The sequence below is a fragment of the Mandrillus leucophaeus genome, unplaced genomic scaffold (genome assembly GCF_000951045.1).
Source record: "Mandrillus leucophaeus isolate KB7577 unplaced genomic scaffold, Mleu.le_1.0 Scaffold9, whole genome shotgun sequence".
Taxonomy (NCBI): Eukaryota; Metazoa; Chordata; class Mammalia; order Primates; family Cercopithecidae; genus Mandrillus; species Mandrillus leucophaeus.
Window position 1 is genome coordinate 5037424 of NW_012109807.1, and position 15891 is coordinate 5053314.

At 46.1% G+C, this 15891-nt stretch overlaps 1 protein-coding gene across 1 annotated transcript in view; it reads right to left on the minus strand.

Moving 5' to 3' along the window:
- Nucleotides 1-15891, minus strand: part of NPAS2 (neuronal PAS domain protein 2) — a 188267-nt gene that overhangs the window by 89537 nt on the left and 82839 nt on the right. Inside the window, exon 2 of the mRNA XM_011969592.1 lies at nt 12015-12068. Coding sequence (XP_011824982.1) covers nt 12015-12068 — 54 coding nt within the window. The remainder of the gene's footprint in view (nt 1-12014; nt 12069-15891) is intronic.

A 15891-nucleotide genomic window follows, 5' to 3' on the forward strand; every position in this document is an offset into this window, starting at 1 on the left:
ACTCTTTATTCCTAGTAAATTTCATTGCTCTGAAATCTATTTCATTTAATATTAATAGAACCATTCTGGCTTTCTTTAATTAGTGTTTATGTGGTATATCATTTTCCATAGTTTTACTTTTACCCTCTATCTATACCATCATATTTGAGTTGACTGTCTTGCGGACAGCATATATTTAGGTATTTAGGTTATTGAAAAAAAAATCATTGCAACAAAATCTGTTTTTTAGTTGGCATATTTAGACAATTTGTATTTAATGTAATCACTGATATGCTTGGATTTATATCTTCTGTTTTAACATGTTTTCTGTTTGTTCATTCTTTGTTTGGGTTATTTCCCCTTTCCTGATTTCTTTTGGATTATTTAAACATTTTTTAGTATTCCATTTTAATTTATCTATTTCTTTGCCCTCTATATTTCTTTGTATGACTTTTAGTAATAATTTTAGGGATTGTAATATATAAACTTGTCTTTTCAAAGTCCACGTAGAATATTTTATTATTTCAAATGGAATCTAGAAACTTTTCACTATACAGCCCCCTCTACCTTCCCCCCTTTTTTATGCAGCAATTGTCTTATGTGCTGTCTATACATACACTGAATACCCTATCAGATTATGCTGTTTTTGTCAAATATTTACCATTTCTGTTATTCTTCCTTTATTCTTCCTATTCCAAGTTTCTATTTAGTGTCATTTCCTTTCTGCTGAAAAAACCTTTAGTAACTCTCTCAGAGCAGGTCTCTGGACAGGAAGTTTTCATTCATTTGAGAATATCTTCATTTTACCTTCATTCCTGAAGGATATTTTCACTGCATGTAGAATTCTGGATTAATAGCTCTTTTCTTTCAACATTTAAAAAATATTGTACTCCTATCAGAAGGCTTCCCTGGTTTCTGATGAGAAATCCATAGTGCTACTAAAATATGTTCCACATGGCCAGTCTTAGACCTTGGGTGGTGGTCTATTCTGAAGTTCAGACCTGAGGGTCTACGGTATGCTGCTTAAGATCAGATCCATGCAGATTCAGCTCAGGGGTCAGCGCAGAAACTCACAACTAACTTTATAGAGTCACTTTCCTGAGCACCTCCCTCTCTGAAATCTGCCCAGTACCTTCTGGTTCCCAGGCTCCCTTTCTGTTCCATTGGCCAGAAAGCTGGCTCTATTTATCCTGCCCTGCCTCATACTACCTACATCTGCGCTTTCATCTGGGGCCAAGCAGTAGGAAGATAGACAGCAAGGGGGAAGAAAGCAGCAGGGTTTCATCCCACCCTCTTGGAAGTGTAGCTGCTCTGTCTGGAGAGAGGTTCCCCCGCCCTCTGCATAAAAGTTTTCATGTGGATTCTGATTGTCATTGCTGCTCCTGCTGTGCTGCGGTTGGAGGATTGCTTCCAGGATATAAGGAAATAGAGAAAAAACAAAAAAGGACAGATTTAACCTTGCACAATCTGAGCATTAGGAGACCTTGTTCCTGCTCCTTAAGCCAGTATTAGAGCTCCTGGTCCTCTCTCTGTCAGCAGAGGCCCACTTCTGGGTGTGGGGCATTGAGTCTATGCTAGGAGATATTACAGGGGAAAAAATGGTGAACTCGCTACTGGTTTGGTAGTGCTTCCCCAATCTGCACCCTACTATTTACTCTTCAGGGTCCTCAAATAGCTGTTTCATGAATTCTGCTCAGGCTTTACAGCTGCATTCATTGTAATGGACAGGACGGAGTAGGCTAACTCCATCTTACCAAGATCCAAAACTCTCGTGTATCTTTTCATCTATTTTTTAGTGAGTTTGTAAAAGACCCATAGGAATCAAGGGTGGGAACACAGAATACAAAAGCTTGGTGGCAGGGGCTGTGAATAAGATCCTTTTGCAGAAAAGCATATGGGGTGAGCTGGACTGTAATTATAAGAGACTCTTGAAGAAACATATTTCTGGGTAGTTCTTGCAGAACAGAGAGAATGACAGATGAACTGGGCAGGCCCTTCTTCCCTTGGTATTAGTGTATCACTCTGGAATGAGCTAACATTAAAAAAGCATCAAAAGGAATCCGCCATTGCACATCAACACGGAGTTTTACTAACCCAATAAAACTACTGTCCTGTGCTTCCCTACCCTCTGAGAGGAGATGTGCGCCTCAGGCGTAGCTCTCCAGAACTCTGGAATTCCGGAGGAGGGTTGTACTTGCAGCTCAGGATCCAAGTGAGTCCTAGCACAGTAGCCCCACACTCTTACAAAGGGGCTGTGTCTATGGTATTTCAGGAGGGCCGAAGGAAGGAGAGTCACCACATAGTGCAAGGCAGGAGAGGGCCATGGTTCCAAGGCAAAGCGCCACGCACACGCCCACACCCACACCCACACCCCTCGGGTTTCTCCCACAGGTGGAACCTTGGAGGATTCCAAGGATCCCTTCTCTGAGAGGATTTCGTAAGACAGATGCATATTATATACACCATACTCAACGCTTCTCTCCCCTCCTTCTTGGTGAAGAGATGACACAGGTGTGCACACTAAGTGTGCAAGACTGGACTTCACACCCAGCTGCCCAAGAGGCATGACTGTGGCTGGGATGGGGATCAGGTCCTTCTGAGGGGCCTGTGGCACAGAGGAGGAAGGAAGATGCTCATTTCCCATCCTGCTGGGCGAGGCCCTGTGCCAATAGTTTGAGCATGCAGGTGAATGTCAATGTGCACCCCCAAGTTTGTGTCCTTGGCCCTCTCTCTTCCTTAAACTCACAAGAACATATATAGTGGTCCAGGTGCATTTTATACATCACCAAAAGTCCTAAGTCCTACATTTCCCTTGGGAAAAAATAAAAAACCATTGTATTGGAATTCCTCATCTTTCAGCTGGATCAGGAATGAGGATAAAAAGCAGTAAAAAGAGAAAAGAGGGGGAAAAAAACTACCATTCCTAGCAGGCTCTTCCTTTTAATCCATTTCAAGTGTGGACTGCTCTGGCTGGCAATATCTTCAGCTTATGCATCTCTGGCATCCATTGGGAAACTATCCATAACATCTATCAGGCTTCCCTGCTACTAGGATGCTTTTCCTGGTGCCTCTTCCCAAGGGTGCCATCTTTTAAACTGGCTCCACTAAGTCTAGTTCTGTTAACTGAGTTAACAGAGACATCCTGATGGGGGAATACAGAAGATGCTCTCTGAATCAAACACAGTTGATCAAATGGAGTGAAAGTTCATAAATTAAATGCTTTCCAATCGAGTTGGAAAGCTATGTTCAGAACTGCTGAAGGAAGTACCAGCAGGCTGCCTTGCTGCCAAAAAGAGCTGGTGTTTGAATAAGAGGTACAGTAGTAGCTATGCAAACAGATGTGCAGTTCTCTGAAGAGTGACTTCTTGTCCTTGGAGGGTCTCTATGGTGAGGAGCTAAAAGCATTCTATGAGGCATCCTATTTTCATGTTCCCAGTTCCGACCGGGAGATGAAGAGTGGTGGAGGGAACAGGAGAATCCAGACGATTTGGCTTGGCTGAGATGAGCATTAGACAGGCTTCAGAAGATGTGAGTTCTCATCCTCGTTCTGCATCTAAGCCAGGAGAGAGTAAGCAAGGCACTCCCAACCCCACAGACCTCAGTTTCCTCTTAAAAAATAGTGAGGACATTGACATGGTGTTCTGACATACAGCATTTTAAATTCTCAGAAGCTCTCTTATCAAAAGATGGGTTCTAATTCTCCTTCCCTTGAATATAGGCTGGCTTTGGCTATTGGCTCCTAATGAATAGATAGCAGCAGCAGTGACAATGTTTGACTTCCAAAGCCAGGGACTAAGAGGAGCTGGAGCTTCCGCATGACACTCACCCTTGAATGCAACCACATGTTGTGAGGAAGCCATATCTCCATAGGGAAAGCTACTTCTAGTGGACGTGCTGGTTGAAAGCCAACATCAACCAAAGGTGTGAGAGTGAGCGCGTCTTCAGAGGGTTCTACCCACCATCTTTGAGCTACTCTGGCTGATACCACCTGGAACAAAACAGGCACTCCTCGCCAAGCCCTACCCTAGTTAAAGATCCATGAGCAAAATGAATGCCATTGCTTTAATCCCTCACACTTTGGGGTGGTTTGTTACACAAAAACAGAAACCCAGAATAGTTCATGCCTAAACCAAAGACTCACTGATACCCAGGTTCCTTCTAGATGGGGAAATCTGGCATATCTTACCTGGGGTCACTAGCTCTGCATTATAGGATGGCACAGGAACTGAAAAGGGTGCAGGGCTAGGCTTCTCAAATCCGAGTTTTATAAATGGAGCAAACTGAACCTTTCTAGAAGGCATATCAGGACTAGGCCTTATCCTTCTTTTGTAGTCTCCACAGTGCCTAAGACTGAGGTTGTAGAAGGAACACAAATTTCTGGTAGAACTGAAATATACCAAATAGGTGCTCACAGTTTTAAGAGGCAACTGCAGCATGTGATGCTCAGTGAAGACAGTGCTGTCCATAAAAGGTGAACTTTTCTAAAGAATACATTAGAGCTGGTCATCCACATTAACAAAGAGCATCTGTGAACATTCCTATTAAAACAGAATGGAAGCCGGGCGCTGTGGCTCACGCCTGTAATTCCAGCACTCTGGGAGGCCAAGGCTGGTGGATCACTTGAGGCCAGGAGTTTGAGACCCGCCTGGCCAACATGGTGAAACCCCATCTCTACTAAAAATACAAAAATTAGCTAGGTATGGTGGTGCATGCCTATAATCCCAGCTACTCGTAAGGCTGAGGCAGGAGGATGGCTTGAACGCGGGAGGTGGAGGTTGCAGTGAGCCGACATCGTGCCACTGCACTGCACTACAGCCTGGGCAGCAGAGCTAGACTCTGCCTCAAAAAAAAAAGAAAAAAAAAAAAAAGAAATTGAATGGAAAAGTATGAAAAAGGCTGATAGGGAATATGCTATAATATTAACAGTGGCTATCTCCAGGTGCTCTGATTATAAATGATCTCTGTGGCTGGGCAGGAGAATCGCTTGAACCCGGGCAACGGAGGTTGCAGTGAGCCATGATTGCACCACTGCACTCTAGCCTGGACAACAAGAACAAAACTCCATCTCGATAAATAAATAAATAAATAAATAAATAATCTTTGCTTGCATCTTTAAACATTTCAGAATTTTTCAAATGTTGTTTTGGAACTTTTTATGTATAAGAAAATGTAAAATTATAATGGGAATACAGCTGACATATCTATTGCCTGAGATAGTGTTGGTCAATGGGTCTTCTGTGGAAAATCATAAAGAATTACTCGAAGAAAGGGGAAGGACCATGCCAGAGGAGATTATTTCCTTGCTGCTATGTTTTTATTTTTCAAGATAATTTTTTAAATGCAGGATTGTATGATTTTTGGTTATTTGCTCATTGCAGTCTTAGCACCTTTACTGTGCTGAGAAGCCCTGAAATTCTCCACAAGGGAGAAACAGTAAACATACACTCCACGATTACTTTGGGGGCATTTCCTGGGATTAATATTCTCCAGAATATATTTTGGGTAACGTTGGCATAAAACAAGGTCCATCTAAGGTCAGTGCAGTCCCCCTCCTGTGCCCAGGCTTAGAGCCTGGAGACAGGTGCACAATTCCTCACTTCCATAACCCAGGCATGCCCTGCACACTGAGGCCACGGGGTTTGGAGGCATCACTGGGCTCAGAATCTCAAGAAGTTTGGTGTAAGAAGAAGACATGAGGCTGGGCATGGTGGCTCACGCCTGTAATCCCAACAGTTTGGGAGGCTGAGGCAGGTGGAACACTTGAGGTCAGGAGTTCAAGACCAGCCTGGCCAACATGGTGAAACCCAACTCTACTACAAATACAAAATTAGCCAGACATGGTGGCAGGTGCCTGTAATCCCAGCTACTTGGGAGGCTGTGGCAGGAGAATCACTTGAACCCAGGAGGCAGAGGTTGCAGTGAGCCGAGATCACACCATTGCACTCCAGCCTGGGCAACGGAGTGAGAGTCTCTGTCTCAAAAGAAAAAAAAAAAAAAAAAGATGTCATCTGGCTATGTGGGGAGAAAAGTCACCCCAGCAGGGCGGGCTGATGCTATCCTCATCTCACGGAGAACTTGGGGAACTATTGCGGAGACTTAGCAAAGCGTCTGGGGGTGACTGAGAGCAGCTGAGGCTGTCTATTCTCCCGAGAAGCAACGGAACAGCTTTACTCTTAACCACAGTTAGCAGAAAGTGTCTGGGCCCAAATGGGAAGCTGGCCTAATTTCATAGTGACTCTTAGTTAACGGTAACACAGGCACCGTTTAATTGGAACATGATAGTTAGGAACTTGTCACCAAAATTCTAAAAAGAAACGTTTAGCCTTTTCTAAAGAAAGGCAGCATTTTCAAGTGGTGCATTCCTGATCATCTCTTTTCAATTTAAAATTTACTGAAATTATTGAAAAGGCTTCAGTAAACTGTCTTTTGCCTCAGATGCCCCCAGAGAGGTTCTGGATCTCCTTGAGCAAAGACATTTCCAAGTTTCTAAGCCTGCCAGGCACCACGCTTCTCTGACAACTCCTCTGAGCCAATCAAAGAATGCTAGCAGGGTAAAAGCCAAAAGCCCCCAGCAGAGGGAGGCCCCTTTTCCATTCCACCGTTTACTGGGCCACAGGAAGAATTAGCATTCTGCCTGCAAGTACAGTTCTACTTTCCCCTTTGTTTTGAGAACAGAATCACTCATCTGGAAATTACAAGGTAATATACACGAATCGCATGTCCTATTACCTCCTGCATTCTCGCAATGCCATTCTCGCGATGCCTGCTGCTGCCTTAACCATCAAACAAAACAAAGAGGAAGCCTCAGAGATGTGTTACTGCCATTTTTTTCCCCCGTGTGGGAGCTTATGATGATGTAAGTAAAACCCTATCCAAAGCCTATGAAAGGAAATCACAGCAAAATTAGCACGACAGGCTCCAGCTGGGAGCATCAGCCCACTGTCCAATGCTGAGGGCCCGGGGTTCTCACTGCACTGTGCCTGCATGCAGGGGCACTCTGCAAGCATGCACGGGGCTGGAGTCCTCCACAGGGGCTACAGCCTTTCTGGGCAGAGCTTTGCTTTCAGACCCATGGAATTTATGTCCAAAGAAATGGTACAAATGAAATGAGAACAGTCTCTCTTCTTTGCCATATTCCTCTCCCTGAAAGAGCAACTGGCTGAAAGGGTTGAGCTTACAAATTGCGATCAGCATCCTGTCTTGGCCTAAAACAGACTCTGCAGCAAGTATTTTCTTTTTCTTCTTTATGCTTATTTTCATGAATGCATCTCTAACTCACCTGACAGCGCTCTGAGGGTGGGATAATGCTATGTATCCTCATCTGCAGCATCCACTTGCTCACCACATCACTTAGTTAACAGACACAGATGGGATGGTCTCAGCCATTCATTGGTCCATGTCATTAAACGACCCTATCCTTTTCCTCTACCCTGGGGGACCAGAAGAAATAACCAAACGTTCTGAAATATCTGCTTCTGCAAAATGGCACGCGCAGGCTTCTTGTTTGCTGTGTTTGAACTCTTTCCTCTCATCTGAACCACTTTGTTGACATTGAGACTAAGAATTAGAGTCAAAGAATCATAAAATTGTTCAGTTGATGCTTCAGAAGCAGCATCTACTTTATTAAGAGCCCCACGAATCAGTGAATCTGGCCTGACACTCTCGATTCTCACAAACAAAGGCAGCAGAGCCATAAACTCACCTTCTACTCTCCCTCTCTCAACCAAAGGTATAGGACTACGGAAACCACCTCACAGCTCACTGGAGAGAGGAGGTCATGGACTCATTTAACACTGGATTAAAGGAAGAGGTGAATATGAAGCAGTTTCTTCTTAGCCAACAGGTGCTCATTTCCGTCAAGAAATGGAGTAACTTTGCAATACTGCAAAGTTAGATAACTGCTCTCTTTGGAAAGCAAGAATTCCTATCAGAACTTACTGTCTTTACCCCTTGGGAAGGTGGTGACTCAAAAGGAGTGGCTTCAAAAGGAGTGACATTCCACAGAATGTCATAGACGCTGTTAGGAGCCCAGACTTTAGAAACAGATGCGTGCATTTGAATCCCTGCCTGCCGCCGACTGGCTGTGCGATCCCTGAGCCTCAGGTTTCTCAACTGTAAAATGGGGCTAAGAATAACCTAGTTTATGAGGAGGTGTTGTAAGGCTTGCAGAATGACTGCATGTAAAATGCTCCAGGCAGGCTGTGAGTGCTTTGCAAATTTTAGCTTTCCCTATCAGCACTCGGTACTGCACTGTGCCAGCGGGTTAGACGCAGTTGCATTTAATTTCTGCAATGAGTAGCTACTATTATCACCCCACTTGACAGAAGAAGAAACTGAGGCTAAGAGAGATTTAGTGACTTGCCCAAGGACAGACAGTAAACAGTGGCAAGAGTCAAAGCCAGGCCTGATTCTAACCATGTGCACTTCCTGCTACCCCACACTGCTTCCTGGGTGACCATACATGCACGTGCACACATACACACACACACCCTACAATACTCTTTCACAGCAGAATTAGAAAGACATGCTTGTAACTGGAACACAGAAAAAGCTGTGAACTTCATTATCTAGGGATTACAAATATCTCTCAATCAAGCCGTTTTCTTCTTGAGTACAAGGACTATATTTTTGCATCTTCCCTAAAGAATAGAGCACTCAGTTCTGAACACACAATAGACACTCCATTAATACTCTCTGGGTTTACACGGAAATTCACGGAAGAAAGTGGAACTGTGTCCTTGTTTGGAATACTTGATCAAACAACCCAAATATACCATGAATTCCCTAAAGCATCGAAAGCCTTGCCTAACACAAAGCATGTTTTCTGGAGACAATGAGAGTTTTGATCTCAAGCTAAACATTTCTAATCTCATCAAAAATAGTGGGTGAGTGAAAACAATTCATGCCAGGCCTCCAGGTGGGATTAGGGGAAGGGCCTCCCATGTTACTGCTATAAAAACTACTTTGAAAAGAACACAATCTTAGGGGTGTCTGTGTGTGTGTGTGTGTGTGTGTGTTCCGAAGTGTTAGGAGGGGTACTGCATCCTTGCTATTTCTGGGTACCACCAAACGTTCTAAACCCCTTTTTCCATCTGAGGACAAGGGAGGAGTGTGGGCCCCAGCCTCACTACACAGGTCTCTGTGCAAAGATTTCCAAGCAGAGAAGTTTTGGGGTGGGGGAGGTATGCTAATGGCCCAAAGCAAATGGGGAGGGGAATGAATGAAAAGAAACTGCATACAAACTGATTTATTTCTAGGAACTTTTAGCCCAGATTTTTTTGGCATGTCTATATTTGCTGATTTCTGCGTATGGTAGAGCCTAAACATGCATTTTTATCTCTTCCTGATTTAGAGGTAAGCAGTGCAGGAGAGAAGCAGGGATAAGACTAGAAGGGGTTTGGAGGGTGATATTAAAGATGACGACAGCAAAAGTAAAACTCCTATGGACTCCTTAGTCACGCTAGAATACAACTCTCTGTCTAGTCAGCCAGGTAGATTGGGTTTGGTCTTATATGAAGAGCCTCTTGTGGTCTGGGGATAAGAATAGAGTTTAGGCCGGGCGCGGTGGCTCAAGCCTGTAATCCCAGCACTTTGGGAGGCCGAGACGGGTGGATCACGAGGTCAGGAGATCGAGACCATCCTGGCTAACACCGTGAAACCCCGTCTCTACTAAAAAATACAAAAAACTAGCCAGGCGAGGTGGCGGGCGCCTGTAGTCCCAGCTACTCGGGAGGCTGAGGCAGGAGAATGGCGTAAACCTGGGAGGCGGAGCTTGCAGTGAGCTGAGATCCGGCCACTGCACTCCAGCCCGGGCTACAGAGCGAGACTCCGTCTCAAAAAAAAAAAAAAAAAGAAGAGAGTCTAAGCTCAAAGAAGTCTGTATTGAAGTTCTCTTTCTGCCACTTCCTGGAACTTTCTGATCTCTGACAACGCACTCAACCTTGTTGAATTTTAGTCTTCTCACCTGCAAAATGGGAATAAGAATGACACACACTTCAAAGGAATGTTGAGAAGATAAAATGAGATGATGCACATAAGAGGACTTAGCTCAGTACTGTGGGCACCCAGAGAATGCTGGCTACCACTGCTGTTCTCTCCATCATTTCTAGTAAGAATGCCCTGCGCTTGAACCCAGGAGGGGGAGGTTGCAGTGAGCCAAGATCGTGCCACTACACTCCAGCCTGGGCAACAGAGTGAGACTCCATCACGCACAAAAAAGATTGCCCTGTAAATGTACTATTGCAAAGTGTGCTGCATATTCACACACATGTAACGATGAATACTTAAAAAGTGCTACTCAGTGTATTTTGTAGCTAATTTCCAAAATAACCAGTGAGGAAAGCAGGACAGACATTATGACCCTTGTGTTTGCAGGTGAGAAAACAGAGGCTTTGAGGGATGAGGGGTCAGTTGGAATTCATCAGCTAGCACAGGGCAGGCCAGGAATGCAGCTCACATCTGTCTCCAGTGCTGCATCCATAGCTACGCTGGAGGAAACCAAAACACCCCAGAGGGAGGAATTCTACTCTGGTCTGATCTAGTCTATTCATCTGTTGCTTGGGACCCAAGTGGATTTTGCAACCCTTGCAGGTTGTGACCTACAGTTTGCAAAGCACCTGGGTCCCAATGCCAAGTGAAGCGCCCGTCACTTCAGCGGGGGAGTTCTTTGTACTGATGCTGGTGTGAATTTTTATTGCAGAAATTTTCAAACATATGCAAAAGTAGAGATAAGAGTACTATGAGTTCCCAGTGCCGATCTCCCAGATTCCTGAGATGAAGGCTGTTCTGCCTATACCTGTGGCCATCTCCTCTGCTCCCTGATTTTTTAAAGGGAATATTGGGGGAGTTTAAAACAATCCAGACTCCCCCTATGCCTTGCAGGCTCAGGTCTGGCAGGTCTGGGGGTGGCCGGGGATTTGTGGTTCTCATGGCGGCCTCTCTAGGTGACATGGAAGGACAGCTACCCTGCAGCCACAGAGCTGGGTGGTACCTGGGGGCACTACCATTTGCAGGTGACAAGCAAGTAGTGGGTTCTGTGAAGGGAAGTGGGCAAACCCTTTAGCTCTGCAGGCTCATGAGGCTGTCACAGAGAATGGAGAGCCCTGCTGCACACAAGTGGTGGCAGAGGCAGAAAGGGGTGAGATCACAGTGAGGAGGCTGGTCCAGTGAGGCTGCAACAAAGGGTGTCTCCAGAGAGGGTGTCCCCTGCTGCCGAGGCCCTGTGGCTGGGCCTCCACCCGAATGGCCTGCAGTGAGCCACTGAGGAGCTTCCTGCTCACGGTTTTTTCCCCAGAGCATGGCACAGTAACTGCTGACTCAGGTGAATCGTGTGAAACTGATGACATTCGACTGTTCCTGACCCGCTCCACATCACCGTTAGGATTCCACCGCGTATCGAGTAGGCATTCAATACATGTCCAATGAAGGAATCAACATAGACAGGTTATCAGTGGCTCTCACGTGCCAGCTGCCAAGTTCATATTTCTAGTTGACCCAACCACAGTGCAAGGTGTCTATGACATCTCCAATCTATAGCTGAGGAAACTGAGCTAATCTACGTACACAAAAGTGCTTAGCACAGTGCTGGGTGATGACTGCGTGCTCACTGTGTGGCAATGGATCATGATTATTATCCAAAGCCAGACAGAGCTCCGGCGACCGAGTTAGGACTTGAATCCAGGCCCGCTGGACTCCAGTCAGCCTGCCTTGTCCAGCAGTGTCTGTCCTGGAAAAGCAGTAACCAGAAGCCCTGAAAGATGACCAGTGTCAACAGGGGTACAAGGGAGCATGACAAAAACCCAGACCACTCAGCAAGTCCTAGACAATGTGTCATTTCACACTGAGGGGCAGGGCTGAGCGAGCGGTCTAGAAGGCTTCTCACGGAGCACTGCAATATGTCATGGAGACAGTGTGTCCTGTAGCTGCCTGTCTTGCTGGTGGCCTCACCTGCACAGAGTGAAAGCCGGCGAGATTCTGCCAGGCAGACCCTTGGGGGTCAGAGGGCTCTACTGAGGAGGGGGACGGCTGCATCTTACCTCTTGGCTCTGTCTTTCTCATCTTCATCCATGAGATTTTCTATGCAGTTTTTCCTGTAAAAAAAAAAAATTAATTAAAAAGAATGGATAATTACCGTCTGCTTCTAGATCTTTCTTAAAAGTCTTTCAGGTTGTCATCATTTCGGTCTTAGCCCAGCGGTTCTCAAACTTGTTGGTCCTGGCACCCCTTTACACTCTCAAAATGGACTGAGGTCTCCAAAGCACTCCTGTGTATGTGGGTTAAGGCTGAGAAATGTTTAAATGCACAGGCACCCATTTCATCGGGCATCGGAGCAATGAAGTCATCAGACGTCAAGCAACTTATGGAAGAGTCAGAACACTCATGTTGTGTACACTCATGAGACAAGGAGAGCTCTTTTAAAAGGAAAAATAACGAGTTAATTATATTTTAAAAAAATGTCTTGACCTCAAGGACCCCAAGGGTCTCCAGACCACACTTTGAGAACTGCTGTCCAGACTTGCTCAGTGACGCAGCATCTGTTCCTCTCAAGCCTTAGGTCACACGCACCTCCCAGCGGCCGCCTGGGATCCGTTAGTGATGCCACAGCAGGCATTGTTCACTCCTGCTTGCAGGACCCCAGTAGCCTATGACATCCTGAAGGAGAGGGTTTGTTTATCTGTCCATTCAAACCACACAAGCTCCTCTGACAGGCGGCCTGGAAGAATCAGCCCCAAAGGAGTGTCATCCGCAGTTCCTCCCTTAGGGCATTTACTCTCCTTGAGACAGCGAAGGTGCACAAATGTGAAAGATTAAGTAACAATCCGGGAATGTTCTTCCTCACCGCCTGAGCCTCTATTCTCCCAGGCCACTGGCTTGATGCTTCTCAGGTCCACAGACCCAGCTTCCCCTCCTACCACACACAGGCCTGGGTTCCCTCCACCCCTCAGAGCTGCACAGCCCTGGTTCCTTTCTTCATTCACACGTTTCCCAGAGCCCCACCTGTCTGGGGTGCGCCCCCAAGCAGAACCATTCTCACGGAACTCGTGAGGTCAATGTCAGCTGTGGGAGGCTGAAGGCTGCGGTGGCTGGGAGGGCAAAGTGTGGTCGAGGTAAAGGTGGGGACCATGGAGAAGCTGAATCACCATTGCCCACACGCTTCTCTGCTCAACACACAGGGTCCTCAGTCGGAACTCCCAAACCCACACTTCGCAAATGCACCACCAAGGACTCTTGAAATGTGAAGTTTCAGATAAAAGTTTTCAATGGAGTCAATCAATCTTTCTCTGAGCTCATTTAGCTTTGTGATTTTGGTCACCTACGTACACAAACATGGGTCTGAGCCAAAGCAAAGATGAATTCTGCAGCCACAGCCCCTGTTTACAAAATGCCCATGCACTCAACAGCAGGCGTATTCCACCATGGACTAGCAAGAAATGCTGCTTAGAAGTTAAAGCCTGTATCACAGTTCAGTCAGCGTTAACACATCTGCAAACAGGCCTGTGCTTAATGTTTTCCAGATGGAATCTGTTCAAAAATTTATGTCAATTCATCGAATGATGCCCTACCCCAAGCCTGTGCTTCCAAGGAGAATGGTGGCTGACCAAAGCCCCGGCTGCGCTGTGTTCTTTACCAGGGTCCCCTGGACAGAGCTTGTCCACAGGAGGGCTAGCTGCTGCTCCTCAGTCCACTCTCCTGAGCTCCTGGGATCCTGTTTGGATGACCAGGGTTGCTGAGTCATAAACTAAACATCTAAAAATGACTAACGGCTATTCTTTATCAACCACATCTTCTGTAATTTGTATGTTTATCCTGCAGACATTTCCTGAATCTACAAAACCTGGATGCTCTACACCCACTTCCTGTTCTTCAGCATCCCTCTCATTTCCCTGTCCCGTTCCTCTCACTTGACCCCTGGCTAAGCCATTCAGCTGAGCTGCACCCAGTGTGAGAGGGCCCCTAAGCTGAGTTCTCACTGCACCTGCCACAAAGGCTCCGTGCTGATATTTTTACTATTTTGTCACCTCTGCTGTCTACCATGTTATTTTTTAACTTAAAAAATTGCGACGAAATCCACCTCACAAATTTACCGTCTTAACCCCTGCTGAGTGCACAGCTCAGTGGCATTAAGCACACTCATACTGTTTTGCAACCATCGCCACCATCCATTCCAAATCTCTTTGACCTTGCAAAGCATAAGCTATCCATGAAACAAGAAGTCCCCATTCCCCTCTCACTCCAGGCTTGGCAACTGCCCTTCTACTTTCTGTCTCCATAAATTTGACTATTCCAGGTCTGTCACGAAGGTGGAACCAGACAGTATTTGGCTTATTTCACACAGCATAATGTCCTCAGGGTTCATCCATGTCACTGCATGGGTCAGAATCTCCTTCCTTTTTAAGGCCGAGTGATATCCCATTGCATACGGAAATGCAGTGTTTTGCTTGCCCGTTCATATGTCCATGGACATGGGCTACCTCCACCTCGGCTGCTGTGAGCGTGGGTGTCCATCCTCCCTTGCGTTTTAGAGTCATCCTTTTACTTAATAATAGGATCTGGAAACAGCTTGAAGGCAAACAAGGAACAGGATGGAAGGGAAGAAAAGAAGTCCTCTGAGATCAGGTTAAAGGAATCACAGAGAAGTCTGGGGGTGACAATGACTCTTCTCAGCCATATAGTTTTCAGTGAGAAGGATTTTGAGCAGCTATTTTTTTTTTCTTTTGATCACAGAGTGCCAGAAAACAGAAAAGGAGCTTAAATGAAAGCAGAGGAGATTTTGTTTGGAGCTGAGACATAATGGTTGAGGTGATTAACCCCCAGAGTGAACAATGGAGGGATGCCGTACAGCCTTTACCCCAGATAACCATGTGTCCTACGTGGCGTAGACAGTCACGAGGTGTGTGAATCAGGGTCCCAGTAGGAAAGCAGACGGCAGGTGGGAGCCTCTGAGGAGCGTTGATTTACAGGGGGGCTCTTTGTAAAGGTGTGGGTGGGGAGTAGGGAACCAAGAGGGACAGTGTGGTTACCTGAGGTGGGGAACGGCAGAACTGTGAATACCTCTGAGGGGAAGGGACAAGAGGGAAATCATTTCCCAAACCTGGAAGGAGTGTGTCCCATAGGAGGTGGCCTTCAGTGAAGGGACAAGAAGGGAGCCAAGGGAATAAACACCTCACTCTCATTCTCCACCCACCCTCTGATCTCCTGCTGCATCTCCTTTAGCCATGTCCACAGGATCCTCCGCACAGGGGAGCCTCAGGGAAGTGAGAAGGGAACACGCCCGGTAATATTCATCTCTCGGGGCTCTTCCAGTTCTGGGTTTCTTGGGTTTTCCTAGAACACAAACTCTCAGGAGTCTTTTTAAGCTTTGTAACATCCCCTCAAATTTGAAATCCAGGCATCTGCACCTAGCAACTGACCACACAAGAAATAATAATCAACAATAACAATAATTACGGGAGCCTGATGAAAAGAGAGGCTGAGAGGGGTTCCCAGGACAACCTGAGCAACAAAATAGGTGACAACCATATTGATCATAGCCTGTGCAACAAACTACTCATGAGTCTTATTTGTTTTATCGTTCCCCACCTCAGGTAACCACTCTGTCCCTCTTGGTTCCCTACTCTCCACCCACACCTTTACAAAGAGCCCCAAAATAAATAAACAAATGGGGAGGTAGGAGGAGGGAGGGAGACAGCTTCCTCTTACAGAAGATTCCAATTAATAAATGCAGAAGAACAACGGCAATAGAAAATCGCCATCATGCCCCATGCCTGTAATCCCACCCCTTAGGGAGGGAGAGTGGGGAGGATAGCCTGAGCCCAGGAGTCTGAGACCTGTCTGGGCAATATAGTGAGACACTGTTCTCCACAAAAAGGAAAAAGAAGAGAAGGGGAGGGAATGGGAGGGGAGGGGGGAGGA